At 37.2% G+C, this 23659-nt stretch overlaps 1 protein-coding gene across 1 annotated transcript in view; it reads left to right on the top strand.

Annotated features, from left to right (window-relative positions):
• Positions 1 to 23659, top strand: part of LOC140150482 (dynein beta chain, ciliary-like) — an 87298-nt gene that overhangs the window by 32990 nt on the left and 30649 nt on the right. The window contains 16 exon segments of the mRNA XM_072172507.1: positions 8487 to 8578; positions 12320 to 12446; positions 12863 to 13249; positions 13699 to 13991; positions 14487 to 14643; positions 15342 to 15446; positions 16037 to 16194; positions 17207 to 17345; positions 17588 to 17953; positions 18818 to 18950; positions 19304 to 19431; positions 19983 to 20131; positions 21036 to 21169; positions 21622 to 21770; positions 22389 to 22562; positions 23053 to 23257. Coding sequence (XP_072028608.1) covers positions 8487 to 8578; positions 12320 to 12446; positions 12863 to 13249; positions 13699 to 13991; positions 14487 to 14643; positions 15342 to 15446; positions 16037 to 16194; positions 17207 to 17345; positions 17588 to 17953; positions 18818 to 18950; positions 19304 to 19431; positions 19983 to 20131; positions 21036 to 21169; positions 21622 to 21770; positions 22389 to 22562; positions 23053 to 23257 — 2896 coding nt within the window.

The following is a 23659-nucleotide window of genomic DNA, read 5'->3' as shown; positions in this document are numbered from 1 at the left end:
AACTTCCCAGTAAGTACCGGAAGTTTCAAAGTCAAGTGCTTTTCCGCCCAATTGGGTGTTTTTCGTTCTAAATTCTGATAAATCCGCCCAAATATCCGGTATTGGGCGCTTTTTTGGAAGCTTGAAAAATTGGGCTACTTGAGAATCCTTTACCGCGGCCTGGCGAGTCAATGCGCCGCGCCTTGACGTTGAAAAGTTTTGGCAACACTGTCTTTAATAACCTGTGTCCATGTATAAGCACAAGTCTGTACGTAGGATTCTTTTGCAGAATTTCAAAATTGAGGACCTTCTCCCCCAGGTCAATTTTGAACAGTTAATTAACATTTGTGACATGATCTGTTCCATGGGAGCCAAAGGAGGCATTTTTGAAAATTGAGTTACTAATAATTATTACTTACACAAACATTAAGCTATCATATACTGAAAACACCAAAGGTCTAGCACACTTGGTTCTAAAGTTATGAAGTTTTGTGATGCTTATTTTCTTATGTATTTCATTGTTTTTCTGACCCCATATTTTTGTCTTTATCTCAATTTCAAATTTGCCGCCTGTGGCCTCCATGAACCAGATTGTGTCACATTTTTAAAAAGTGGTCTCTTTGTTAATTTTTGTTTCTAATTGGGACCCTATTTTACTCCAAAAAATGACATTTTTATGAGGGCTTATTTTCGGGTGTCCCCAGCGTACAGGTCTGTAGTGTATAATAAGCATGCTATTAGCCTTTTAGAGGTATGGCGGACACAATAGGATGGCGCTGCACGAAATGGGTAAAGGCTTTTGAATTTGGCGAGTTTTCCCATATTAAATACTGCCCTCGAAATACTGCCATGCTTCGAAAAGGCTAATGGCAACTGCTATGCTGTGCCCATGGATATTGTACAATATGCTGTGCTATATATACCATGTTATGCTTTGGCTGCAGTGCTAAATGCACAGGATTATGTTGGTATTGTTAACAAGCTGTCATCATAGTGTTACGAGTCGTACTTGACTCAAGGCCAAAATCACCTTTTACCCGAACACACACGAATGCACAACACAAATACACTGTTTATTTAAGCTAACAAAATCTAAGTCTTTAATTGAAAACAGAATATGATTGGTACATATAATAACAATATCGCATATACAATAAAATCACACAATGACAGTTTTACTCTATGACTACTTAACCAGCTGTCTTCGTGTTGGTGATCCTAGAGTTCTTGCAATGTTCTGGACGACTGATGTAATATATCCTTATTCGCTTGTCCTGCATGAAGACCAGTGTACACTTGCGCTTATAAATCCTTGCGTATAAAATCCTCATACTGAAAATGATGATGCTTTCTCCAATCTCCTTTGCGCTGTTATCTCCACAAATATATCTCCTTGCGCTGCTTTCTCCTCAAATACATCTCCTTGCACTGCTTTCTCCAAAAATGGTGTTTCTTTCACCAATCACTCTTTTTCCAGGGAACCGGTTTCTTTAACACAGCTCCACTGTTTCTTGACAGATGCGTGGCCTTCACAAACCCAGCAAACTCCAGCAATTTGACAGAAGAACTTTTAATCCTTTGATGAGGAAGAGCACTTTTGTGTGCTCGCTGTCTTCTTCGTTGCTGTATTAAAATTAGCTCAATTATTGGCTATATAAACTGGTTAAAATGTACTTCTTTTTTGAAGCACGAAGACCATCACACACATGTGGAGTTTTCAATCTCACATGACATTCTGTAAAGTCCCAACAAAAGCCTTCAGCTTTTTGTAGCAGTACTCATGCAAAAAACCCATCATCTATTAATAAACCATTACTTCAATCACATTTTCACAACATTGCTGCAATCTTGGGATTTCCCAAGATTAATTATACACATTCACATTACATCACTTCCTGGGGGGTTTTCCTGATGGTGCAACAATGAACTGGGGCTTTCCAAGTTCCAAACATAGATCTGACTTTGTTTACAATAATTTGGGGGAATTCCAAAACGACTTTCCACACCATTATCTTGCACATACAAGGGGGTTTCCCATCTCATGAAATACTTTCAGCTTGTAAACAAAGTTAAATAATTAAATTAAATCAAATTACTCAGGGCACATCACACCCTCCCCTTAAAAGAAGAAAGTTCGAATGTAATGAAAACTTTCTTAAATGTTTTCTTCTTTTACATCAACTTCAACATATTATCAACTTTGAGTATTTAACTCATCATACACAGTGACTACTTGTCACACACAACTTCCCTTTTAAAGGAAATTTTTGTTTATCAGCCCTTTTTATGCAATTCTGGACAGGGCATCAGCCATTACATTGTCTTTTCCCCTAATATGTTTGATGTCCAGATTGTACTCTTGCAAGGTCAAACTCCACCTCACCAGTCTTTGGTTTTTGTTCTTCATCCTGTTGATGAAGGTGAGGGATTGTGATCTGTGAAAACAAGCACAGGGTATACTGTGGTACCCAAATACACATCAAAATGTAGCAATGCTAATAGCAATGCTAGACACTCCTTCTCAATTGTGGAGTAATTTCTCTGGTGCTTGTTGAATTTCCTTGAAAAGTAACATATGGGGTGGTCAATTTGATCTTCACCCTCTTGCATCACAACACCTCCACAGCCTATGTCACTGGCATCAACAGTCAACTTGAACTGCTTCTGAAAATCAGGTGCAGTTAGCACTGGTGAACTCATGAGTATTGACTTGACTTTGTGAAAAGCATTTTCACACTGTTCTGACCAAATGAATTTTGCATCTTTCTTCAACAAATCAGTCAAAGGACTTGCTATCTCTGAAAAGTTTGGACAGAACTTTCTATAATAGCCAACCATTCCTAGAAATCTCATGAGTGCCTTCTTGTTTACAGGTGTGGGGTATTGCTCAATTGCTTCAACTTTGGCTTTGATAGGTTTCACCTGACCTTGACCTACAACATATCCCAAGTATGTGACCGTGGCATGGCAAAACTCACTTTTTACCAGATTGACTGTCAATTGTACTTCTGACAGCTTCTTAAACAATTGATGGAGTTGTTCCATGTGTTGTTCCCAAGTTTGACTGTAAACAATCAAATCATCTACATACGCTTCACATCCCTCTATGTCTGCCACAATTTGGTTCACCATTCTCTGAAATGTTGCTGGGGCGTTTTTCAAACCGAATGGCATGACTTTGTATTGGTAAAGACCAAATGGTGTACAAAAAGCAGAAATCTCTTTGGCACGGTCTGTGAGTGGAACCTGCCAGTACCCTTTCAATAGATCAAATTTGCTAACAAATTTTGCATTCCCAATTTTGTCTATGCAATCATCAATTCTTGGAATTGGGTACGAGTCTGTCTTTGAATGAACATTTGCAGCTCTCATGTTCATGCACCAATCGGTATGAACCATCAGGCTTGGGAACAAGTATACACGGTGAACTCCATTCACTACTACTTGGTTCTATGATATCATTGTCTAGCATATAATTGATCTCATTTTTGAGATGTTCCATTTTCAATGGATTGACTCTATAAGGATGCTGCTTGATTGGTTTTGTATCACCAACATCTACATCATGAAATGCAGCATTTGTTCTACTTGGCGTATCAGGAAATATATTGTCAAATTTGTGAATCAAATTTGCAATTTGACTTTGTTGATCTTGAGAAAGATGACCTACTTTGAGTCCAAATTAGTGAGCACATCAGAATTGTTCAACTTTACATTATACTCCTTGTGCTCCAGCTCTTTATCCTGGTCAAATGTGACATCAGAATTGTCATCTTTACTCTTGTCTACATTGGCGATTTTGTCTACATCGGCATGTTTGTCTACATTATCAGCATGTTTTACTGTACACACAGGTTTTGGAATGCCACTGTCACTTCTTTCAACATACTCTTTGAGCATATTTATGTGGCATAACTGCCTGCTCTTGCGTCTACCAGGAGTCTTGATAATATAATCTACTTCACCCACTTTTGACTCTACCTCACATGGGCCATGATATCTGGCTTGTAATGGGTGTCCTGGAATTGGAAACAGTACTTGAGTACTAGAACTTTGTCACCTGGTTTGAACACTCTCTCTTTGGCATGTTTATCATACCATTGTTTCATTTTGGCCTGACCCTGTTTCAAGTTTTCTTTGGCAATATCAGTTACTCTGTTAAGCCTATGCTTAAAATTGGAGACATAATCCAACAAATTGATATCTGATTTCTCATTGAGCCACTTTTCTTTCAACAACTTTAAGGGCCCGCAAGCACTGTGTGTCCAAACACTAACTCAAAAGGACTAAATCCTAAAGTTTCCTGAACAGCTTCCCTAGCAGCAAACAACAACAAGTGTACTCCCTCATCCCAGTCCCTCTGAAATTCCAAACAGTATGTCCTGATCATGTTTTTCAATGTTTGGTGGAACCTTTCTAGTGCACCTTGTGATTCTGGATGGTAAGCACTTGAGGTATACTGTTCTATACCTAATTGATACATGACCTGCTGAAATACTCCAGAAGTAAAGTTTGATCCTTGGTCTGACTGTATGGACTTGGGGAGCCCCACAAATGTGAAGAACTTGGTTAAAGCTTTCACTATTGTCACTGCTTTAATATTTCTCAAGGGTATGGCTTCAGGAAAGCGTGTTGACGCCACATAATTGTCAGAAGGTATTGATTACCTGACTTAGTCTTTGGTAGGGGGCCTACACAATCAATAATAACCCTACTAAATGGTTCATCAAAGGCTGGAATTGGCTTTAATGGAGCAGGAGGTATTTTCTGATTTGGCTTCCCTACTACTTGGCATATGTGACATGTTTTGCAATATTCAGAAACATCTTTTCTGAGAGGGGCCACCAGAAATGTCTCAGAATTCTTTCATGAGTTTTCTTAACACCCAAATGCCCTGCCATGGGACTATCATGTGCTATGTTAATAACTTCAGTGTGGTAGACTTTTGGTACCACAATTTGGTGCACTACCTTCCACTCTTCATCGGCAGGAACATCAAGTGGGCGCCACTTTCTCATTAGCACACCATCTTGTTTGTAAAAACAGACAGAATTTTGTTCTGCTTCTTCTAGGGTCAATGCCCTTTGATTGATCTCTTTGAGTTCTGGGTCATTTTGTTGCTCCAGAATCAGCTTGTCATGACTTAATGGGTCTTTCATGGTTTCCCCAATTTGTTCATGCTCAGAGGCTGCGCCCTCTTTAGGGGTATTTTTATCCCCAGGAGAAGGAAGTTTATCTTCTTTCTCATTCAACTTTGACACAAATGTGTCTTCCAAATTGTAGCCTAAGTCATCAATTTGGTTGTCCTCAATTGTTTCTAATGAGGCTCTCTTACTCATTGCCCGTGTCACTGCACATGCAGGAAATATCTCCTCTTCCTCACTATTATCATCCTGTATACAGGGCTTATCTGTGACTATTGGGTCAGGAAAACCTTCCCCCTGCCAAATCATTTCCTAGCAACATGGACACTCCCTTGACTGGTAATTCATGTCTAACTCCTATGGTTACAGGACCAGAAACCAAGTCAGATGTCAAGTTAATCTTGTGGAGAGGTACACTAATTATTTCCATCCCAATACCCTGGATCAAAGCATTACCTGCTGAACTATCCTCATTGAAGGGCAAAGTTCCTTCCAGAATCATAGACCGTGCACAACACGTATCTCGCACAATCTTAATGGGCTTTGGACTACCATTCTCACCAAGTGATACTACTCCCTCCAACACAAATGGTTCAAATTCTTCACACACCTTGTCTGTCTCACCTCCCTTTGTGGGAATTCTTGTTTCTTGATTTGACTGACTTGTTTCTTTGACTCCTGTGACACTGCACATCCTACAGTATTACTAGCAGTTTGCTGCTGTTTTTGTGCGGCTTGTCTGCCTTTTAAGAAATAACACTGGGTCATCGTATGCCCTGGTCTCTTACAATGAGTACAAGTTACTTTGGCTTTAAATTCAGTCCCAAATTTTGCTCTGTTACCTGAACTCCTGGGGTCCCTCTACCACCAGCACTATGCTGTGAATTAGACTGAGGTTTCACTTCTTGTGTACCACCCTGATTTGCTCTAGGTTGATTATGGCTGAACCTGTTTGAATAACTTCTGTTATGACTAAATCTACTCCCATTCAATTTGTGAGTTAAGCCATAGTCGTCCGCCATTGTCGCCGCCTCATTTAGCGTCTTAATTTTGCTAGCGCTTTCATCCAAATGGGTTTTAATGTCAACATGGACACATTTCTTGAACTCTTCTATAAGAACCAATTGCTTAAGTTGGCGAAATCATCTTTGACTTCTTTTGAACCAAGCCACCTGTCAAACATTTGTTCTTTTACTCTGGCAAATTCTACATGGGTTTGATCTGCTTGCTTTCTTGAATCTCTGAACTTTTGTCTGTATGCTTCAGGCACCAATTCATAGGCCTTGAGAACTGCCTGTTTGACTTCTTCATAATCATTACACTTCTCTATTGGTAGAGCTGAGTAAGTCTCCCTGGCCTTCCCCACAAAACTACTTTGTAACAGTAGGGTCCAATGCTCTTTAGGCCATTTCAAATTTGTAGCCACCTTTTCAAAATGTTGAAAGTACTCGTCACAACTTCTTTTTCTTTGAATTTAGGCACAAGCTTTACGTGCTTTGTAACATCAAAACCTGACTTTGACTTTGAGGAGAAACTTGATGAGTATTTGTCACCTAGCTTAGCCAACTTCTCTTGTTCAAACTCAATTTCTTTTTCTTTCAAATGTGCTTCCAGCGCCATCTTTTCATGGCGCGCTTTGTCTTCCATTGCCATTTTCTGTTTCTCCATATCTAACCTTTCTTGTCTTTCTTGTTTTTCATTCTCTAACTTGATAATTTCCAGTTTTTCTTTTTTTTCCATTTCCATTTTCTTTTGGTCCATTTCCATTTTCCTCAATTCTAATTGAATTTCCAACTCTTTCAACTTAAATGCTGAGTCCCCACCAATTTCTACTTCAAGTTTCTCTTCCAAATAGGATTCATCAAAAATATCTTCCCCGACCAAAACATCTATCAAGGCATTTTTGATTATTTGCTTTCTTGTAGCTTGCTTTACTTTCAAGTCATAATGTTGGGCAAATGCCAATAAATCAGGCTTCTTCAACTCATCAAACTTCTCCCAATTTATAGTTTCAAGAAACTCTTCTGCTTTGAACTCTGTCATACTGTACTTTCACTTTCAAGACTCAGTAAATGAATGTTAACTTTTTTTACAGTGTATTCTCCCGGACGCGAGCCCCCAATTTTGTTACGAGTCGTACTTGACTCAAGGCCAAAATCACCTTTTACCCGAACACACACGAATGCACAACACAAATACACTGTTTATTTAAGCTAACAAAATCTAAGTCTTTAATTGAAAACAGAATATGATTGGTACATATAATAACAATATCGCATATACAATAAAATCACACAATGACAGTTTTACTCTATGACTACTTAACCAGCTGTCTTCGTGTTGGTGATCCTAGAGTTCTTGCAATGTTCTGGACGACTGATGTAATATATCCTTATTCGCTTGTCCTGCGAAGACCAGTGTACACTTGCGCTTATAAATCCTTGCGTATAAAATCCTCATACTGAAAATGATGATGCTTTCTCCAATCTCCTTTATGCTGTTATCTCCACAAATATATCTCCTTGCGCTGCTTTCTCCTCAAATACATCTCCTTGCACTGCTTTCTCCAAAAATGGTGTTTCTTTCACCAATCACTCTTTTTCCAGGGAACCGGTTTCTTTAACACAGCTCCACTGTTTCTTGACAGATGCGTGGCCTTCACAAACCCAGCAAACTCCAGCAATTTGACAGAAGAACTTTTAATCCTTTGATGAGGAAGAGCACTTTTGTGTGCTCGCTGTCTTCTTCGTTGCTGTATTAAAATTAGCTCAATTATTGGCTATATAAACTGGTTAAAATGTACTTCTTTTTTGAAGCACGAAGACCATCACACACATGTGGAGTTTTCAATCTCACATGACATTCTGTAAAGTCCCAACAAAAGCCTTCAGCTTTTTGTAGCAGTACTCATGCAAAAAACCCATCATCTATTAATAAACCATTACTTCAATCACATTTTCACAACATTGCTGCAATCTTGGGATTTCCCAAGATTAATTATACACATTCACATTACATCACTTCCTGGGGGGTTTTCCTGATGGTGCAACAATGAACTGGGGCTTTCCAAGTTCCAAACATAGATCTGACTTTGTTTACAATAATTTGGGGGAATTCCAAAACGACTTTCCACACCATTATCTTGCACATACAAGGGGGTTTCCCATCTCATGAAATACTTTCAGCTTGTAAACAAAGTTAAATAATTAAATTAAATCAAATTACTCAGGGCACATCACAATAGCCTTGTTTGTACTTGCATATCTTGACCAAGTTTTAAAAAGATTGTAATAAAACAGATAGTGATGCATGTTAATTGCAGAAGTTTTGAAGTGTTCAATTTTGTTGTTTGTCTATATTTAGGAATTGTTGCTTGATGCCGAGAAGACACCCAATGTGGTGGAAGCCACCAATAAACCAGGCTTGTATGACAAATTAGAGGGTCTACAACAGAAGTAAGTATAGGCACAGAAAATGTGATTTTAACACTTTACAGCACAGGCTCAAAATGAACATACAAAATCAAACTTTAATAGCTGTAGCCATTTGAAATGTTTTTGATAATTTTAACATTTGTTTGAGTATCATTAAATATATATAGCTTTGTTGTACCTGGTTAATGGTTTTGCTCAATAAATCCATATTGTTTCAGTAATTTCAAATAATTTTTTGCCATCTTGGATCGAACGTACCTGTTGCGTATGATGTACGGCGTGCATGTATTGTTCTAAGCGTATACCATTTTGTACAGTGTGCGATGTAGTTATAAAACATGCAAAATTGCATGCTTTTTTTTTGGCCCTTATTTCCAATTCCAAAAGATTGTCAGATATTAAAATTTGACTTCTGTTGCCATTTGGTTCCAACTAAAGGATTAGGATTGAACTATATTTTATTTGGCAAAACTGAATAATATTTTTTTTAATCCCAAAAAATTAGTACTGTATTTTTCTGGAATCGGTAGTAGGCACTGAAGGTAAGGTGTTGATACCTCATTCCAGATTTCCATTGAAGTTATTTTACCATATTAAATAGCTTATAACTATATCTTTTGAAGTAGACTGGGGTTGTAGCAATATTATCTATGCCCATAAAACATATTGTGATTGACATTGTAATGTGACAATTTCTTTACAGATATATGACCTATTGCAGTGGTGAGGTATTTTATTACAGGGTGTTGCCAAAAAGTTAGTTTTGGTCAGCATAACGTATCATGCCTAATCATGCATTCATCAATTTATACAGACATACTGGTTCATAGTATCATTGTACTGCATCCATGCTCAACCATGTGTATGACGAAATCTGATCCAATCAGATCAAAGTAAAAAAAAAGAGATATAGGCAAACATAAGGAATAATGTCAGTAGCTCAATTTTCAAGATTTCCAACTTTGGTTTGAGTAGATCAGAAATTTAGAGGTTAATGAATGCACATCATTTGTTTTGAGGGTATTGTGAAAAATTAAAATATTTTGCTTTGAGATAATTGATGTGCCCGAAGGGGATATCATAAAATAGTGATCCAAAGTCATTAATTTCATTCATAACCATCAATTATTAATTTGTGTGATTCCATCTGTATATATTATCATTTTTTTAAAACAAAATACAATTTTGACTTCATCTTTTTTTATCTTTCATTTCCCTTAATCATATCATATTATCTTCAAATGTTCTTTTGCGTATGATACGCATGCTTGAAAGCCCTTATTCCATACCAAGCACATGCCATTAATGTTAATCCACTGTTGTTTATTAGTAACTGCTCATCACATTCCCATTTTGGCAAATAAATAAGTTTGATTGGTCTCATGCATCGTGTATAGTATTCAGGAGGTTATGAATGTCAGATTTTCACATGGTGATAATTACCCAGCATGCATTCTGATTTTCAAATGCTATAAATGCTGTACTGACTAAATTATAAGCATTCTCTTATCATCATGTCATATTATTATCCATCCATAAAAATACCATAATTATAGCATATCCGTATTATTATATAAGGCTTCACTCTTTCACTCAAAACTTGTTTCATTCTAGTGGAAAAGGCAAATAATGCTTATGAAATTTCCAAGAAAGGCTTCATTTTATTAAAACATTCTAACCAACATGAACTCATATGACCTTGCTTTTTAAGCACATTCACGTAACATCATTTTATATTATATCTGCAACCTCTGCAAGCTGGTAGCTTTGACAAAGCTCATTCAGCCTTTAATGTACATTGCTTTTGTCTTTGTGATACCAACCAAAAGACCTGTTATGATCCCAAAGTCAAGTTTGCTTAGGAAAGAAATCCTGAAATAGGATTTGAACCTTGGGATACTATTTCTTTGTTTGGCCAACTGGAAGGAAATAATTAATTAAAATCAAACCATTTATCCCAAGGCCACAAAAAATCTTTCTGGAAGAGGCTAAATGACATTAGAAAATCACCAAAAGCTTGCAACATCTGGTAAAAAATGTGAAACTGTTTGCAAATACAAATTTTCTTAATTTGTTCCCAAAAATAGAAGTCAAAATCAACCCACTTAGGCCAAAAAACAGCTGTATTTAATTTCATGTAGCTAAAAGAATAAAATATCCACACACAATTTGGGTCGGTTGGGTTTTTTTTTGTCACAAAAGTAATCCTCACTCACAGACCTATGAAGGTAACAGTATGTTGGTACCATAAAATAAACCCAATTTTTAAAATAAAATACTGTAACAGTGGTAAATTTTACCAGATTATTTTTTTGCGCAGCAACAATTTCGAAACTTTTTACTCAATTAAGTTTTCTATATACATGTAAACATACACACAAGATTTTGCTCAAGCTTAAGGGATCTAAAATGAGCGTTTATTGTGTTTCGACAGTATTTTTTGTGGGACATGAGAGCACCTCAGACCTATCGAATTGCATTCTGAATACTGGCATGTCTTTCTGATATCAAATAATTTTCATTTTTGAAAATTACAATATAATATAAATTTTATGACAAATTATAAAAATTTGATATTTTTCAAATTTTTGATATATAACAGTCCTCGAAGTAAATTATATAAATCTAATGATATATTCTTAAAGTGTATGTAGCAGGAAGGAAAAAGCCGACGGTCAATTGAAAATTTTGACCTTTCATATTGAAGATACGGATTTTTTCCCAAAAAGACCTAATTTTTTTTGGTGTTTTGGGAAAAAAATCCATATTTTCAATACGAAAGGTCAAAATTTTCAATTGATCGTCGGCTTTTCATCCCACCTACATACACTTTAAGTATAAAGCATCAGATTTATAAAGTTTACCTCGAGTACTGTTAAATATCAAAAATATCAATTTTTAATGATTTGCCATAAAATGTGTATTAAATTGCGAATTTCAAAAATCAAAATTATTTGATATCAGAATGACATTCTTCAGATTCAGAATGCAATTCGATATGTCTGATGTGCTCTGATGTCCCAAAATAAATACTGTCCAAACGCTCATACCCCAGCCCTTAAAAGTACAAAAGTTACCACATTCCTCTAACTTCTATGGCATCAGATCAAGTTATATAATCATTAGATATCACCAACATCTGCTTTTATTATACGAGCTCGTAGCTTGTAATTGCCAGTCACTTGTATTGCAATCAAGCAAAATCAGTCGGAAGTTTGAAATATTAATTTTGAGATATAGCCAAACAAAGGAAGTATTTCCTTATTTTTGTTATTGTTTCTTATTGTTTTGGAAACTCTATAACTGCTCACATCTTTTGAACTGGTTGTTCAAATTCAGGGGTTTACTGCAAAATGTAGCTTTGCAAATACTGTTTACAATTATCTTATATTGAAACTGAAAATTGAATATGTCCAACTTCAGACTGATTTGGCTTGATCACACTACATTTTAAAATTTTAAATAGTATGTATGGGCATTAGAGCATTATATTAACTGATATGACCAGCAATTTTGCTGCCCACATACGCTCTTGAATTTTGACCCTTGAGAATTTCACCAAAGAGTAAAAAATGTGAGAAAATACATTGATGTGGCTCTAACATTTCTATATCTTGACTTTGAGCCTTCCTTTTAATTTTTGACTCTTGAGAATTTTATTGAGTTTTATATTTATGACCAAAGATATTGTGTCAACTTTAAAAAAAAAGGAAGTTCTGTATTCTATGTGTCTCTCACCATGATTATTTTGTTTCATTGTAGTTTGACAGTATGTGAGAAGGCCCTGGCTGAGTACTTGGAAACCAAGCGGTTAGCATTCCCAAGATTTTATTTTGTATCGTCTGCTGATTTGCTGGACATTTTGTCTAATGGAAACAACCCATCAATTGTAAGTAGTATTTGAAGCCAGTGCTTTCTTAAAATCAATTTTCTCCTACAAATACCCTATCCTTTGGTTCTATTTTATATAAACAGTCCAGGTATTATTAGTAAACACTCCTGGTGGTGTGAAATTTTTCGAAAGGGGGGGGCTTGACAAACCTGGAGATAGGTAATACCTCTTGCAGAATGAGTTACTTGTAATATTTCATTAAATTAGCGTTAACTTTTGTGATCAATATTATTATCTATGCTTATTGATCATTTGGGGGAGTAGTTACGCAAAAAATATTGTACAGAAAATCTGACTGTCCACTTTAAAAGAAGAATGAGCATACTAAGGCTGTGTTTATAAAGTTATCTTGTTTTGCATAAAGATGACTTCACTGAATAATACTCACATAACTTCTTCCAATATGTGTTCAGACTCAACGCCATTTGTCCAAATTATTCGACAACCTGGCCAGGTTGGAATTCAAGAAAGATGATGACGACAACGACACCAAGGTAGCCCTTGGCATGTACAGCAAAGAAAACGAGTACGTAGTATTCAATGAGGAATGCGAATGCTCCGGTCAAGTTGAGGTGTGGCTTAACAGGCTCATGGACTCCATGAGGGCAACCACAAGGAATAACTTTTCAGAATCGGTGGTGTCGTATGAAGAAAAACCAAGAGAGCAGTGGCTGTTTGATTACCCGGCTCAGGTGGCGCTGGCTGCGACTCAGATCTGGTGGACTACAGAGGTTGGGATTGCCTTTGCCAGACTGGAGGAAGGTCATGAGAATGCACTGAAAGACTACAATAAGAAACAAGTATGTATAGGGACTCAAGTTTCGTGCCCAAACTTGGTTTAGTCATGTAGGAAGGGAATTCAGGAATCAGTACAACAATTTCTAACTTGATATTTCATGTCATTGGTTTATTTTAGAAAATAATAGGCGTTACCTCCCTCAAACTATCTTAATTCAGCCCAGTACTGCTAGATATTCATATGTCTATGTAGCGGCGTAGCCAGGGGGTAGGATTCCCTCCTGTAGAACATTTTGCCCCCCCCCCCCTTTGGGATTAACTGATTCTGATATTTACTATAACAGAATTGCTTTGAGATGTGCACCACGCTTCATGGACTATGAATGTAGTATGTGTGTCTTTCAAGTTAGTATTTAATAATGTGAAAGTTCTGGAGGCTTATTTCCCAAATGTTATCATTTAATGTGATACTGTTTCTTTACTGTAACTAAATCATTCTCAATCATTCCAGATTCAACAACTCAACACCCTCATCAACATGTTGATTGGCAAACTCAGCAAAGGTGACCGTCAGAAGATTATGACCATCTGCACCATCGATGTGCACGCTCGTGATGTGGTAGCTTCTCTCGTTTTAAAGAAGATTGACAGCGCCCTCGCCTTTCAATGGCTGAGCCAGCTCAGACACAGATGGGATGAAGAGAAAAGCGATTGCTTTGCCAATATTTGTGATGCTCAGTTTAGGTATTCCTATGAATATCTAGGAAATACACCTCGTCTGGTTATTACCCCACTCACAGATAGGTAAGATTTGAAAAAAGATTAGTAACTGTCATAGAACGTGTTTCAATTGGTACAAATTATTATTTTTTTCTACTAGAAATATAGTCATAGTTGTATAGAAACAATTTGTTTTGAACAAATTGCCTGGTCCCAATTCCAGATATATACAGCACTAATTTGGGGGATTTAAAATTAGTATCCTGTTTTGCCGAATAAAACATAGCTCAGTCCTAATTCTTTAGTTGGAACCAACTGACAATAAAATTGAAATTTTAATTTACTTCTGAGGGGTGTGAAGCACGCACACGCACACTGCAGACAAACAAACAGAATCAAAGCTTGTCATTGGTTGATGCGTCATGCTGCATGCCCCAGGTCTGACAGGAGCATTATCTTTTACTTAAATTAAGATTCTGAATGCTAAAACTTGTGTGAAGTCTTTGAATTTTCTAAGAAAAAATGCAAAATTGCATTTTATTGATATTATTTTATGATATTTAATTTTGTCTTTTCCAGATGTTACATCACCCTGACACAATCGCTTCACTTGGTGATGAGTGGCGCCCCCGCTGGGCCTGCCGGAACAGGCAAGACAGAAACCACCAAAGATTTAGGACGTGCACTGGGAATCATGGTGTATGTCTTCAACTGCTCGGAACAGATGGACTACAAGGTAAAGGAATATGTGTTATAATATTTATTATTATAAGTGGTATAATTAATTAGTTTTTGCAATGAAAACAGAAAGTTTACAGCTGCCAACTATAGGATGTCTCATCTCAAGTTGAGAGTAACGCCATGTTGGATTTTGCAGTGGCAGATTCGAATCGTGTGCGCTAACCTAATTCTGCGGGATGTATATGGTAGTGCAAAATCCAACATGGTGTTACTCTCAACTTAAGACGAGACAGACTATAGTACTAATTTTCAGTATTTTGTACTGATTTAACTAAAGAATATTGAAAAAAATAAGAATACTGAAAATGCTAAAAAATGCTGTAGCATGAAAATACTGAAATAATACAAGTATTGTCAAAAAAATAACTGATTTTTATTAGTGTTGAGAATGCTGGAAAGTGTTTTAGAAGATTGGCAGCTCTGTTGACACTTTCAATTGTCATCACCTATTGATTTGTACCTTTAGAGCAAACTGGTTAAAAAAAATTCCTCTCGAGATTAAAAGCAGTATCAGTTTGTTTTATTAATAGCAGGCACTGCATTTTAACATGAAAGAACTGAGGTGTGATCATGACCAGTATGTTCCAGAAAATAACTAGCAGCTCTACCAAGCACTACCAACAAAATGTGATTGGTAGCATACTATTCAACACATTTACTATTCATTTCATTTTACACCCTTTTCCCCCACAGTCTTGTGGTAACATCTATAAGGGTCTGTCTCAGACTGGAGCATGGGGATGTTTTGATGAGTTCAATCGTATCTCAGTAGAAGTGCTCTCAGTGGTGGCAGTACAGGTGAGTACATGAAGGATAAGTACTGAGATGTAATTGGAAGTCCATCTTTGCCTGTCACCCATTCCCCTATTGTTCACAACATCCTAGAAACAAGGGCATACCAAGTTTAAGGCGAGTAGTAACTTTGGGTTTATCATTCGTGTAAAACTGCACGGAAATTGCCTAGCACAGAAATCTTCTATCAAAGGATTATACAGCTTTATTCCGTAAGCTACTTAATTCTTCAACCAATGGAGTCTTTACACTAGGCTACCTCATGAATATCTTACACTAAGGACACAGCTAACGTTGGCCAATTACTTAAATCTAAGACCCATTGACCAGAACTATGCTAGCATGTATCCCCCAATCATAAGCAAACTTTTGAAAAATCCCATCGGAACCTGCATAAACGCAGGTTCTCCGCACGCTCAGGCTTGGTGCCCCTTCCTGAATTGAATGACTCATCATACTACACCTGTTATCATTGCATAGTTGTCACTCTCCCATCTAGTGTGTGGGCATACACCTGAGTGGTAATGGTACACTGATCATCTCATCTGATGGCTTGTGAAGGACTTTAATTTCCTTCATTCTTTGTTGCTTTTCAGGTGAAATGTGTTCAAGATGCCATCCGTGACAAGAAGTCCATCTTCAACTTCATGGGTGAGGAGATTAAGATGATACCCACAGTCGGTATCTTCATCACCATGAACCCAGGATACGCTGGTAGGACTGAACTACCAGAGAATCTCAAAGCACTCTTTAGGTAAGAAAGGACAACTACTTTAATGTTGATCTTTAAAACACACAAAGAAACATATTTTATGCTCTGTGCATGTAAAACCAGCTATTTTAAACAGGGTTCACGGTTGTTTGATGTATAAAGAATTGGCTTCATTATTAACTAAAGGCAAACTATAGATGGCGCTATTTATCCTAAATCATATTTCTTTATTTGCAAGGGTTTGGTGATTAATACTGCCATTAAAACAGTTGGAATAGATGAAACAATCAACAAGGAAATTTATAAACATATTTTATCAAATACTACAAGGAATTATTTGTATTAAAAGCTTGAAAGGGTAATTTCCAGTAACTAAATAGCGCCACCAATTTTGTCATTAATAGATACATTTTTATCCGAAAAAGCTTTAAAAAATACTATAAAAGTAAATAATGTTGTAAAAGAGGGGAAATTAAAGTTGAGGATGACTCAAAATCATCTGAATACATTAGCATGATATCATTTTTAGCTGTTTAAGCCTACAATTTGGCTGTACATGATGTTTTGTTTAAAAAAACTAATAAATGAGCCCATCAAACAACCGTGGGTTATAATGGGCTATTCCAGTTGAAATCCACACTACCCCTGTGGAAGATTTTGAAAATATCTTCCACAGGGGGAGTGTGTTTTTCAATTGTAATTGGTCAATTTTAATCATTTTGAAACCTACACTCCCTCTGTATTAAGTCTTTACCTATCTTCCATAAATGGAGTGAGTTTTTCAAATGGAAGTTACCAAGCTGTGTATTCTATTCAAAACTCATACCCCCTCTGTGGAAGACTTTAGCTCAGTCTTCCACAGGGGTAGTGTGGATTTTAAATGGAATAGCCCAATATCAACTGGAATCTGATTCAATCAAAGATTCTTTGAGCCTGACTCAAAAGTTAATTCTCATAAATATTTTAATCTAAATACTTGATATTTTACAAGGAACAAAATGGCTCCTGTGGCCACAGTGTGCAACTTTTCACTAGTATTTCATTTGTATTGCAGACCGTGTGCTATGGTTGTCCCTGACTTTGAGTTGATTTGTGAGATTATGTTGGTGGCTGAAGGCTTCTTGGATGCAAGACTTCTGGCTAGGAAATTCATCACACTGTACACCCTGTGTAAGGAGCTGCTGTCAAAACAGGTATGGTTAGCCGATTTAAGCAAATTCAATAATTCTGATGAACATAGCGCATTATGGACAATATCCTAGTGTGGTGCATGTATTGTTTTTTGTTTTTCATTTTGTTTAAAAGGTATTTGGGTGATTCAAACTGAGCAAACACAATAAGAGAAAGCTAACCGCATGTATGAATGCAAGTTTCTGCTTTCAAAAGTTTTTTTCAAAGTAAAGCTTGTAACAAGTATGGATTGATTATATTTCAGGACCATTATGATTGGGGTCTACGTGCCATCAAGTCTGTACTTGTCGTAGCTGGTTCACTAAAGCGCGGTGATCCTGACCGTCCAGAAGACCAGGTGCTCATGCGTGCCCTGCGTGATTTCAACACACCCAAGATTGTCTTTGATGACATGCCGGTCTTCATGGGTCTTATCGGTGATCTGTTCCCTGCACTGGACGTACCACGTCGTCGTGATATGGACTTTGAGAAGGTTGTGAAGCAGTCAACACTGGATCTGAAACTGCAAGCAGAAGACAACTTTGTGTTGAAGGTTGTCCAGTTGGAAGAGTTGCTGGCTGTGAGGCATTCTGTGTTTATCATTGGCAATGCCGGCACTGGCAAGTCGCAGGTTAGTACACAATTTCAGATAATAGAGAGTTCAATACTTATTATATACCTCTGTAAATTTCAGAATTTATGAGTTAAAATAGTCATCATTCAGTAGTATTCACAAGCTCCATGGCATTTGAATATCACAGATCTGTGTTATTATGGTGCATGAAACTTACTAAATCTTTGAAAATGGAAGAAATATTGTATGCATTTTAATTGTTGCACCAGTAGTATACCTGTTAACTATCCTTTCTTCAAACCTGTGGTTTAGCTGTATTCTATTCTTCCAAACAATATAAATCAGTCTCAACTGCCGGGTATATCAGGGCACCGGCAGTTGGGGTTACAAACAATCACTTAAAGGGGCATTTCGTGATCCACAGCCTCATCCCCCACTTTTCCCAAAAAAGTTGAGATTTTTACACCACTGGATACCTCTGGCTACATAATGTTTATGTACCAAATATTTCTTGCAGATTAATTCGTTTAGCAAAAATATTGCCAAATTTGAATTTCGTTCTGGTGCACCAGAACGAAATTACAACACATTGTCTATGGAGCAGTGTAATACACATAATCATGCATAACTCGCAAACGCAAAAATCGGAAACAACTGAAATTTTGGAAATAAGCTTCTTTCGTGGATATCTACTGAAAAATGTCATAAAAAGAGGATGCTAGGATCACGAAATACTCCTTTAAATGGCATTATACATGTTACTGTCCTATCTTCAAACCTGTGGTTTAACCATGTTATATTGTTCCAAACAATATAAAACAGGCTCATCTGTCGGTTCTATCAGGGCACCGACTGTTGGGTTTACAGACCATCCCTTAAACAGATTTTCCAACTAATGTTCTTTTTTTCCTCTGTAAATAGGTTCTGAAAGCATTGAACAAGACTTATGCCAACATGAAACGCAAACCTGTCTTTGTGGATCTCAACCCAAAGGCGGTCACAAACGATGAGTTGTTTGGTATCATTAACCCAGCTACCAGAGAATGGAAAGATGGTGAGTTACTATACTTGTTTCCACCCTGATGTGGCAGTGACATCAGTTCACATTTCATTGGGTACAGCTACAAGGCACTTAGTGTTTGCTCAAACCGCTGGCATATTACACACACACGCTTAAAGATGCCACATAGCACGTGCATGATGGGTAAAATCTCTAGAAACAGGAATCCTCCAGAAAAGGAAATTGTATCAAACTGATTGTTGAACTTATGTTTAAAAGAACATAAATATATAGTGCAAGTAGTGCACAGATTTTGAAATAAAACCTTGGCATATATATTTTAATAGTGAAAAAAAACTGTTCAGTGCCACTTCATTAAACTGTAATTTACCTTTTTTTTCATCTAGGTTTGTTCTCTGTAATCATGAGAGACATGGCTAACATCACTCACGATGGACCCAAGTGGATTGTCTTGGATGGAGATATTGATCCCATGTGGATTGAATCACTCAACACTGTCATGGATGACAATAAGGTAAGGACTTACAGGATGTAGGGGAGAGGGATTGAAGGGAGGGAAAAAGGAACATGGGATGGTTATGTAGATCCTATGTGGATTGAATCACTCAACACTGGCATGGATGATAATAAAGTAAGGTGTTAAGGGATGTAGCAGAGAGGGATTGAAGGGAGGGAAAGAGAAACATGGGATGGTTATGTAGATCCTATGTTTATTCATCCACGAACCCTGTCATCAAATGTCCATAGTATAGATGAGTTGACTTCTGACATCAATGCCTGGCAGTATGCGCACGCATCATCACAATTTCCATTGTTTTTTGCCTGGCAGTATGCACGTGCATCATATTTTGTTCAGAGCTCGTGTTTTTAAACTCCCGCCACATCACAAAAAGGCTATTGAACAGTGTAGTGGTTGCATGGGGTTCACTCAAGCATATTGATATACCAGTCCCTTGCCTTTGTTGATAAACATTGAGGTCAACTCATCTATAAAGGAGCTAAAAACTGTAAACTATGTTTTAACAGGGGTCCACCAATTTTTTTTAAACCAAATTCTTTTCACAGGTGCTGACGCTTGCCAGTAATGAGCGTATCTCTCTCACACCAGCTATGCGTCTTGTGTTTGAGATCAGCCATCTGAAGACTGCCACTCCTGCCACCGTGTCTAGGGCTGGTATTTTGTATGTAAACCCTACTGATTTAGGATGGAATCCGTAAGTACTAATTATTATCATGAACTTTATGCCCTATGCAATAAAGCAACTAGAACAGTAATTGAAATGGCAGCCATCTTGTATCTATATAGGTTGCATGTATTACAGACAATTGAATCACCTCTTTAAATGGGGACTTGCTGCTAGTCATAAGGTTCATTAGTCCAAAAATAAGGCTTGCTAGTTGCTAGTCCGAAAAAAGGTTTGCTAGTCCGAAAATTAAAAAGGGTTCACTAGTCGGTAGGTTAGGTTTTAGGGTTAGGAAACTTTTCACACAAGTGTACCTTGGGACTAGCTGACATTAGAACTAATAATACTGTGGTTTACCTCAAGTTTTGTAGTGATTTCAATACTTTTTGGCGACAAACCACCCTGGTACATGTGCATGTACGCTTTACTAGGATACTGCAACCAGTGAAATATGTACCTACGTCACTACTGAACTTACAGTGAAACACAGTATAGCAATGGTAGACCGTTCAAATTGTGCCTGATATATTAATTTGAACCCATCTTGGAGGACATACATGTACACTTAGGTTTTAGGATTACATTGCCATACATGTACACTTAGAGTATCCGCAATCTGATCTAGTCAGACCAAGTTTGGTAAAATGAAATTGAGTCATATAGGTGAAAATATGCTGCAGAAAAGCATATGAAAATGGACGTAATTGAAAAGTTGATAACTTTGCAATCAAGTATGACACAGACTTAGATATTTCAGCATCAGTACCCTTTAGGTACTGAGCAAGTTACAAATGGTATAACTCAATTTCCTCTGAGTGGATCCGATTGTGTTGTATAACTACACCCACCATAAGAAAATAACAGTGAGATGAGGATCAAGTTGATTATTTTAAAGCAAAGCTGTTTGAACTGTCTTTGTTCTTGTTTTTTACAGAGTTGTGACCAGTTGGATAGACACTCGTGAGGTCCAATCTGAAAGAGCCAATCTTACCATTCTATTTGACAAGTATCTGCCTCCTGTATTGGATACAGTCAGAATTAGATTCAAGAAGATCACTCCAATTACAGGTGAGAATCAAAGAACATATTTTTTTCAGGGGTGTAATAAGGGAACCATTCTCTGATAGCCATCAGGGCTATCTCGCCATATTTTCTGATACCACAAATGTAGCCCAAGAGAAAAGACATTGTGTTCAGTTAGGGGGTCTAAATGAGTAACACATAATTTGTGAACACATTCTATTTGTCTTATTCCACTTAACAAACACACAATTTACTTAAATTGTCATTTACTTAAAAATTGTCATGTATGTGAAATTAGCCCATTGGGCTACATGGGCTTAAAATCTAATAGCTTGGCGGAAAACTTTATAGCATTGGCTATAGGGCTATCGCTTATTTCAACCCCATGTTTTGCAGTTGTGCAGGATTCAAGCCCCAATTGTGTCGATGTTCAGCTTGCATTAATGTAAAATTTCGTTAAATTGACTATTTACTTTGTGAATAATTTTATTTTTCAGAACAAAGTCAAGTTCAGATGTTGTGCTATCTACTGGAATGTCTTCTAACTCCAGAGAATACTCCACCAGACTGCTCCAAGGAGCTTTATGAGCTCTACTTTGTGTTTGCCTGTGTCTGGGCTTTTGGAGGTGCTATGTTTCAAGATCAGGTAACATCCTTTGAATTTGATTCTGCAAGAACTTTAATGAATTGGTGTAATAGCTGCTTGACCCCATTATTGTAATCATGTCTACAGGTGTGAAGTCACAAAGGTAATCTATCATAATGGGTCACTTGAGGTCATTCTGCAAATATGTTATTTTTCGTAAGAACCACAAAAGTCATCTAGGGGTCACATGAGGTCATTTTGCAATTATTTTAATTTTTATTGGATTTTTATTTTATTCATTTTATCTTTTTATCTTTTTAAAAGAACCATGAAAGCCTGAGAACTGCCATTTTGGCATGGACTCATTTTAAAAACCTCCTATGTCCTTGTAGTCCCTGAACATGTTTAAAACAAAACTACCAACAGGTTACGTAGGAGGTTTTGTTTTAATCATGTTCAGGGGCCAATGACACATAGGAGGTTTTTCCTGCACAATGACAAATTAATTTACTATTCTACTTGTTCTGTTATGTTATAGCTGGTGGACATGCTTTTGGCCCCTGGACATGTTTAAAACAAAACTGCCAACAGGTTACATAGGAGGTTTTGCTTTAAACATGTTCAGGGGCCAATGACACAACGATAATTTACTAATCTCTTTGTTCTGTTCTGTTATAGCTGGTGGACTATCGTGTTGAGTTCAGCAAATGGTGGGTGACAGAGTTCAAGACAGTCAAGTTTCCAAGTCAAGGCACTATCTTTGACTACTTCATCGATACAGAGTCAAAGAAATTCTTGCCATGGACAGAAAAAGTACCTGTATTTGAACTGGATCCAGATATGCCATTGCAGGTCAGTGAGCCAACATATTTGGTTATGTAAAAAATATGTAGCTTACAGATCAGTAAGCCAACATGTAAGAAATATATAGCTGGAAAATGAAAATTTTTGTACGTTTAATTTTTGTGTACTTTGCTCATTTTGATTGAGCTTTCCCCTGATGTGCATTTTGATGAGGTAAAGCATGGCAATGAGGCAGTAGCATAGCCAGGGACTTTTTCAGAGGGAGGGCAAGGGGACAAGGCAACTTTTAAGGGGAGGCAAAATTTGACAAAACATGTCAAAAATGGACTAAAAAGTATAAAAAGGGCCTAAAAATCTTAAATATCAGGGTGGCTAGCATTCCACATAGAGGGCAAGAGGGCGGAGCAAGACTTATCACAGGGGTGCATGCGACCACAGGGGTGCATGCGACCCCCTTCTTTCGTGGTTGTACTGCAATGACTCTGTCAATCTGGTCAAGCACCTTTAAAGTGTAACTTCTCTGAATCTCTGCATACAGGCTGTGCTTGTCCACACTGCTGAAACAACTCGTGTGCGATTTTTCATGGATTTATTGATGGAAAGAGGGCGTCCTGTCATGTTGGTCGGTAATGCTGGTCTTGGCAAAAGCGTACTGGTAGGCAACAAACTAGCTGAGTTATCGGATGACTACATGGTGACCAATGTACCCTTCAACTATTACACCACATCTGAAATGTTGCAAGGTGAGTAGAACGTCCCTGATCTTCAAATTTCTCTTTTTCCTGTACGCTTTTGACCCTTTACGGTCATCTCAAAACAAGGTTCTATCCCCAAAGTGCGTTTTGTGTGTGCGTACACCTGTCATACGTATGCGCAATTATTGCTTACACTATGCAAAAGCATTCTGGCATATTACTGGAAAAGCATGAAAAACAAAAATGCACTTTTTGCTCATACAGTTTGCAGGGATAACTTTGTTTTGGGATTAAGATGGTGGATTTTTGCAAAGGGTCAGTGGTTACAAATAAGATCAATAGAATATCAAACCAATTTTACAAAAGCTTACTGTGACAAAAATCCCAATATTACCAAAGAGTAACTGAAGAAAATGTCCCAATGTTACCAAAAATTATTTTAAAAATATG

Source organism: Amphiura filiformis, chromosome 4 (genome assembly GCF_039555335.1).
Source record: "Amphiura filiformis chromosome 4, Afil_fr2py, whole genome shotgun sequence".
NCBI classification, from domain to species: domain Eukaryota; kingdom Metazoa; phylum Echinodermata; class Ophiuroidea; order Amphilepidida; family Amphiuridae; genus Amphiura; species Amphiura filiformis.
This window is presented reverse-complemented; position numbering and strand designations above follow the sequence as displayed.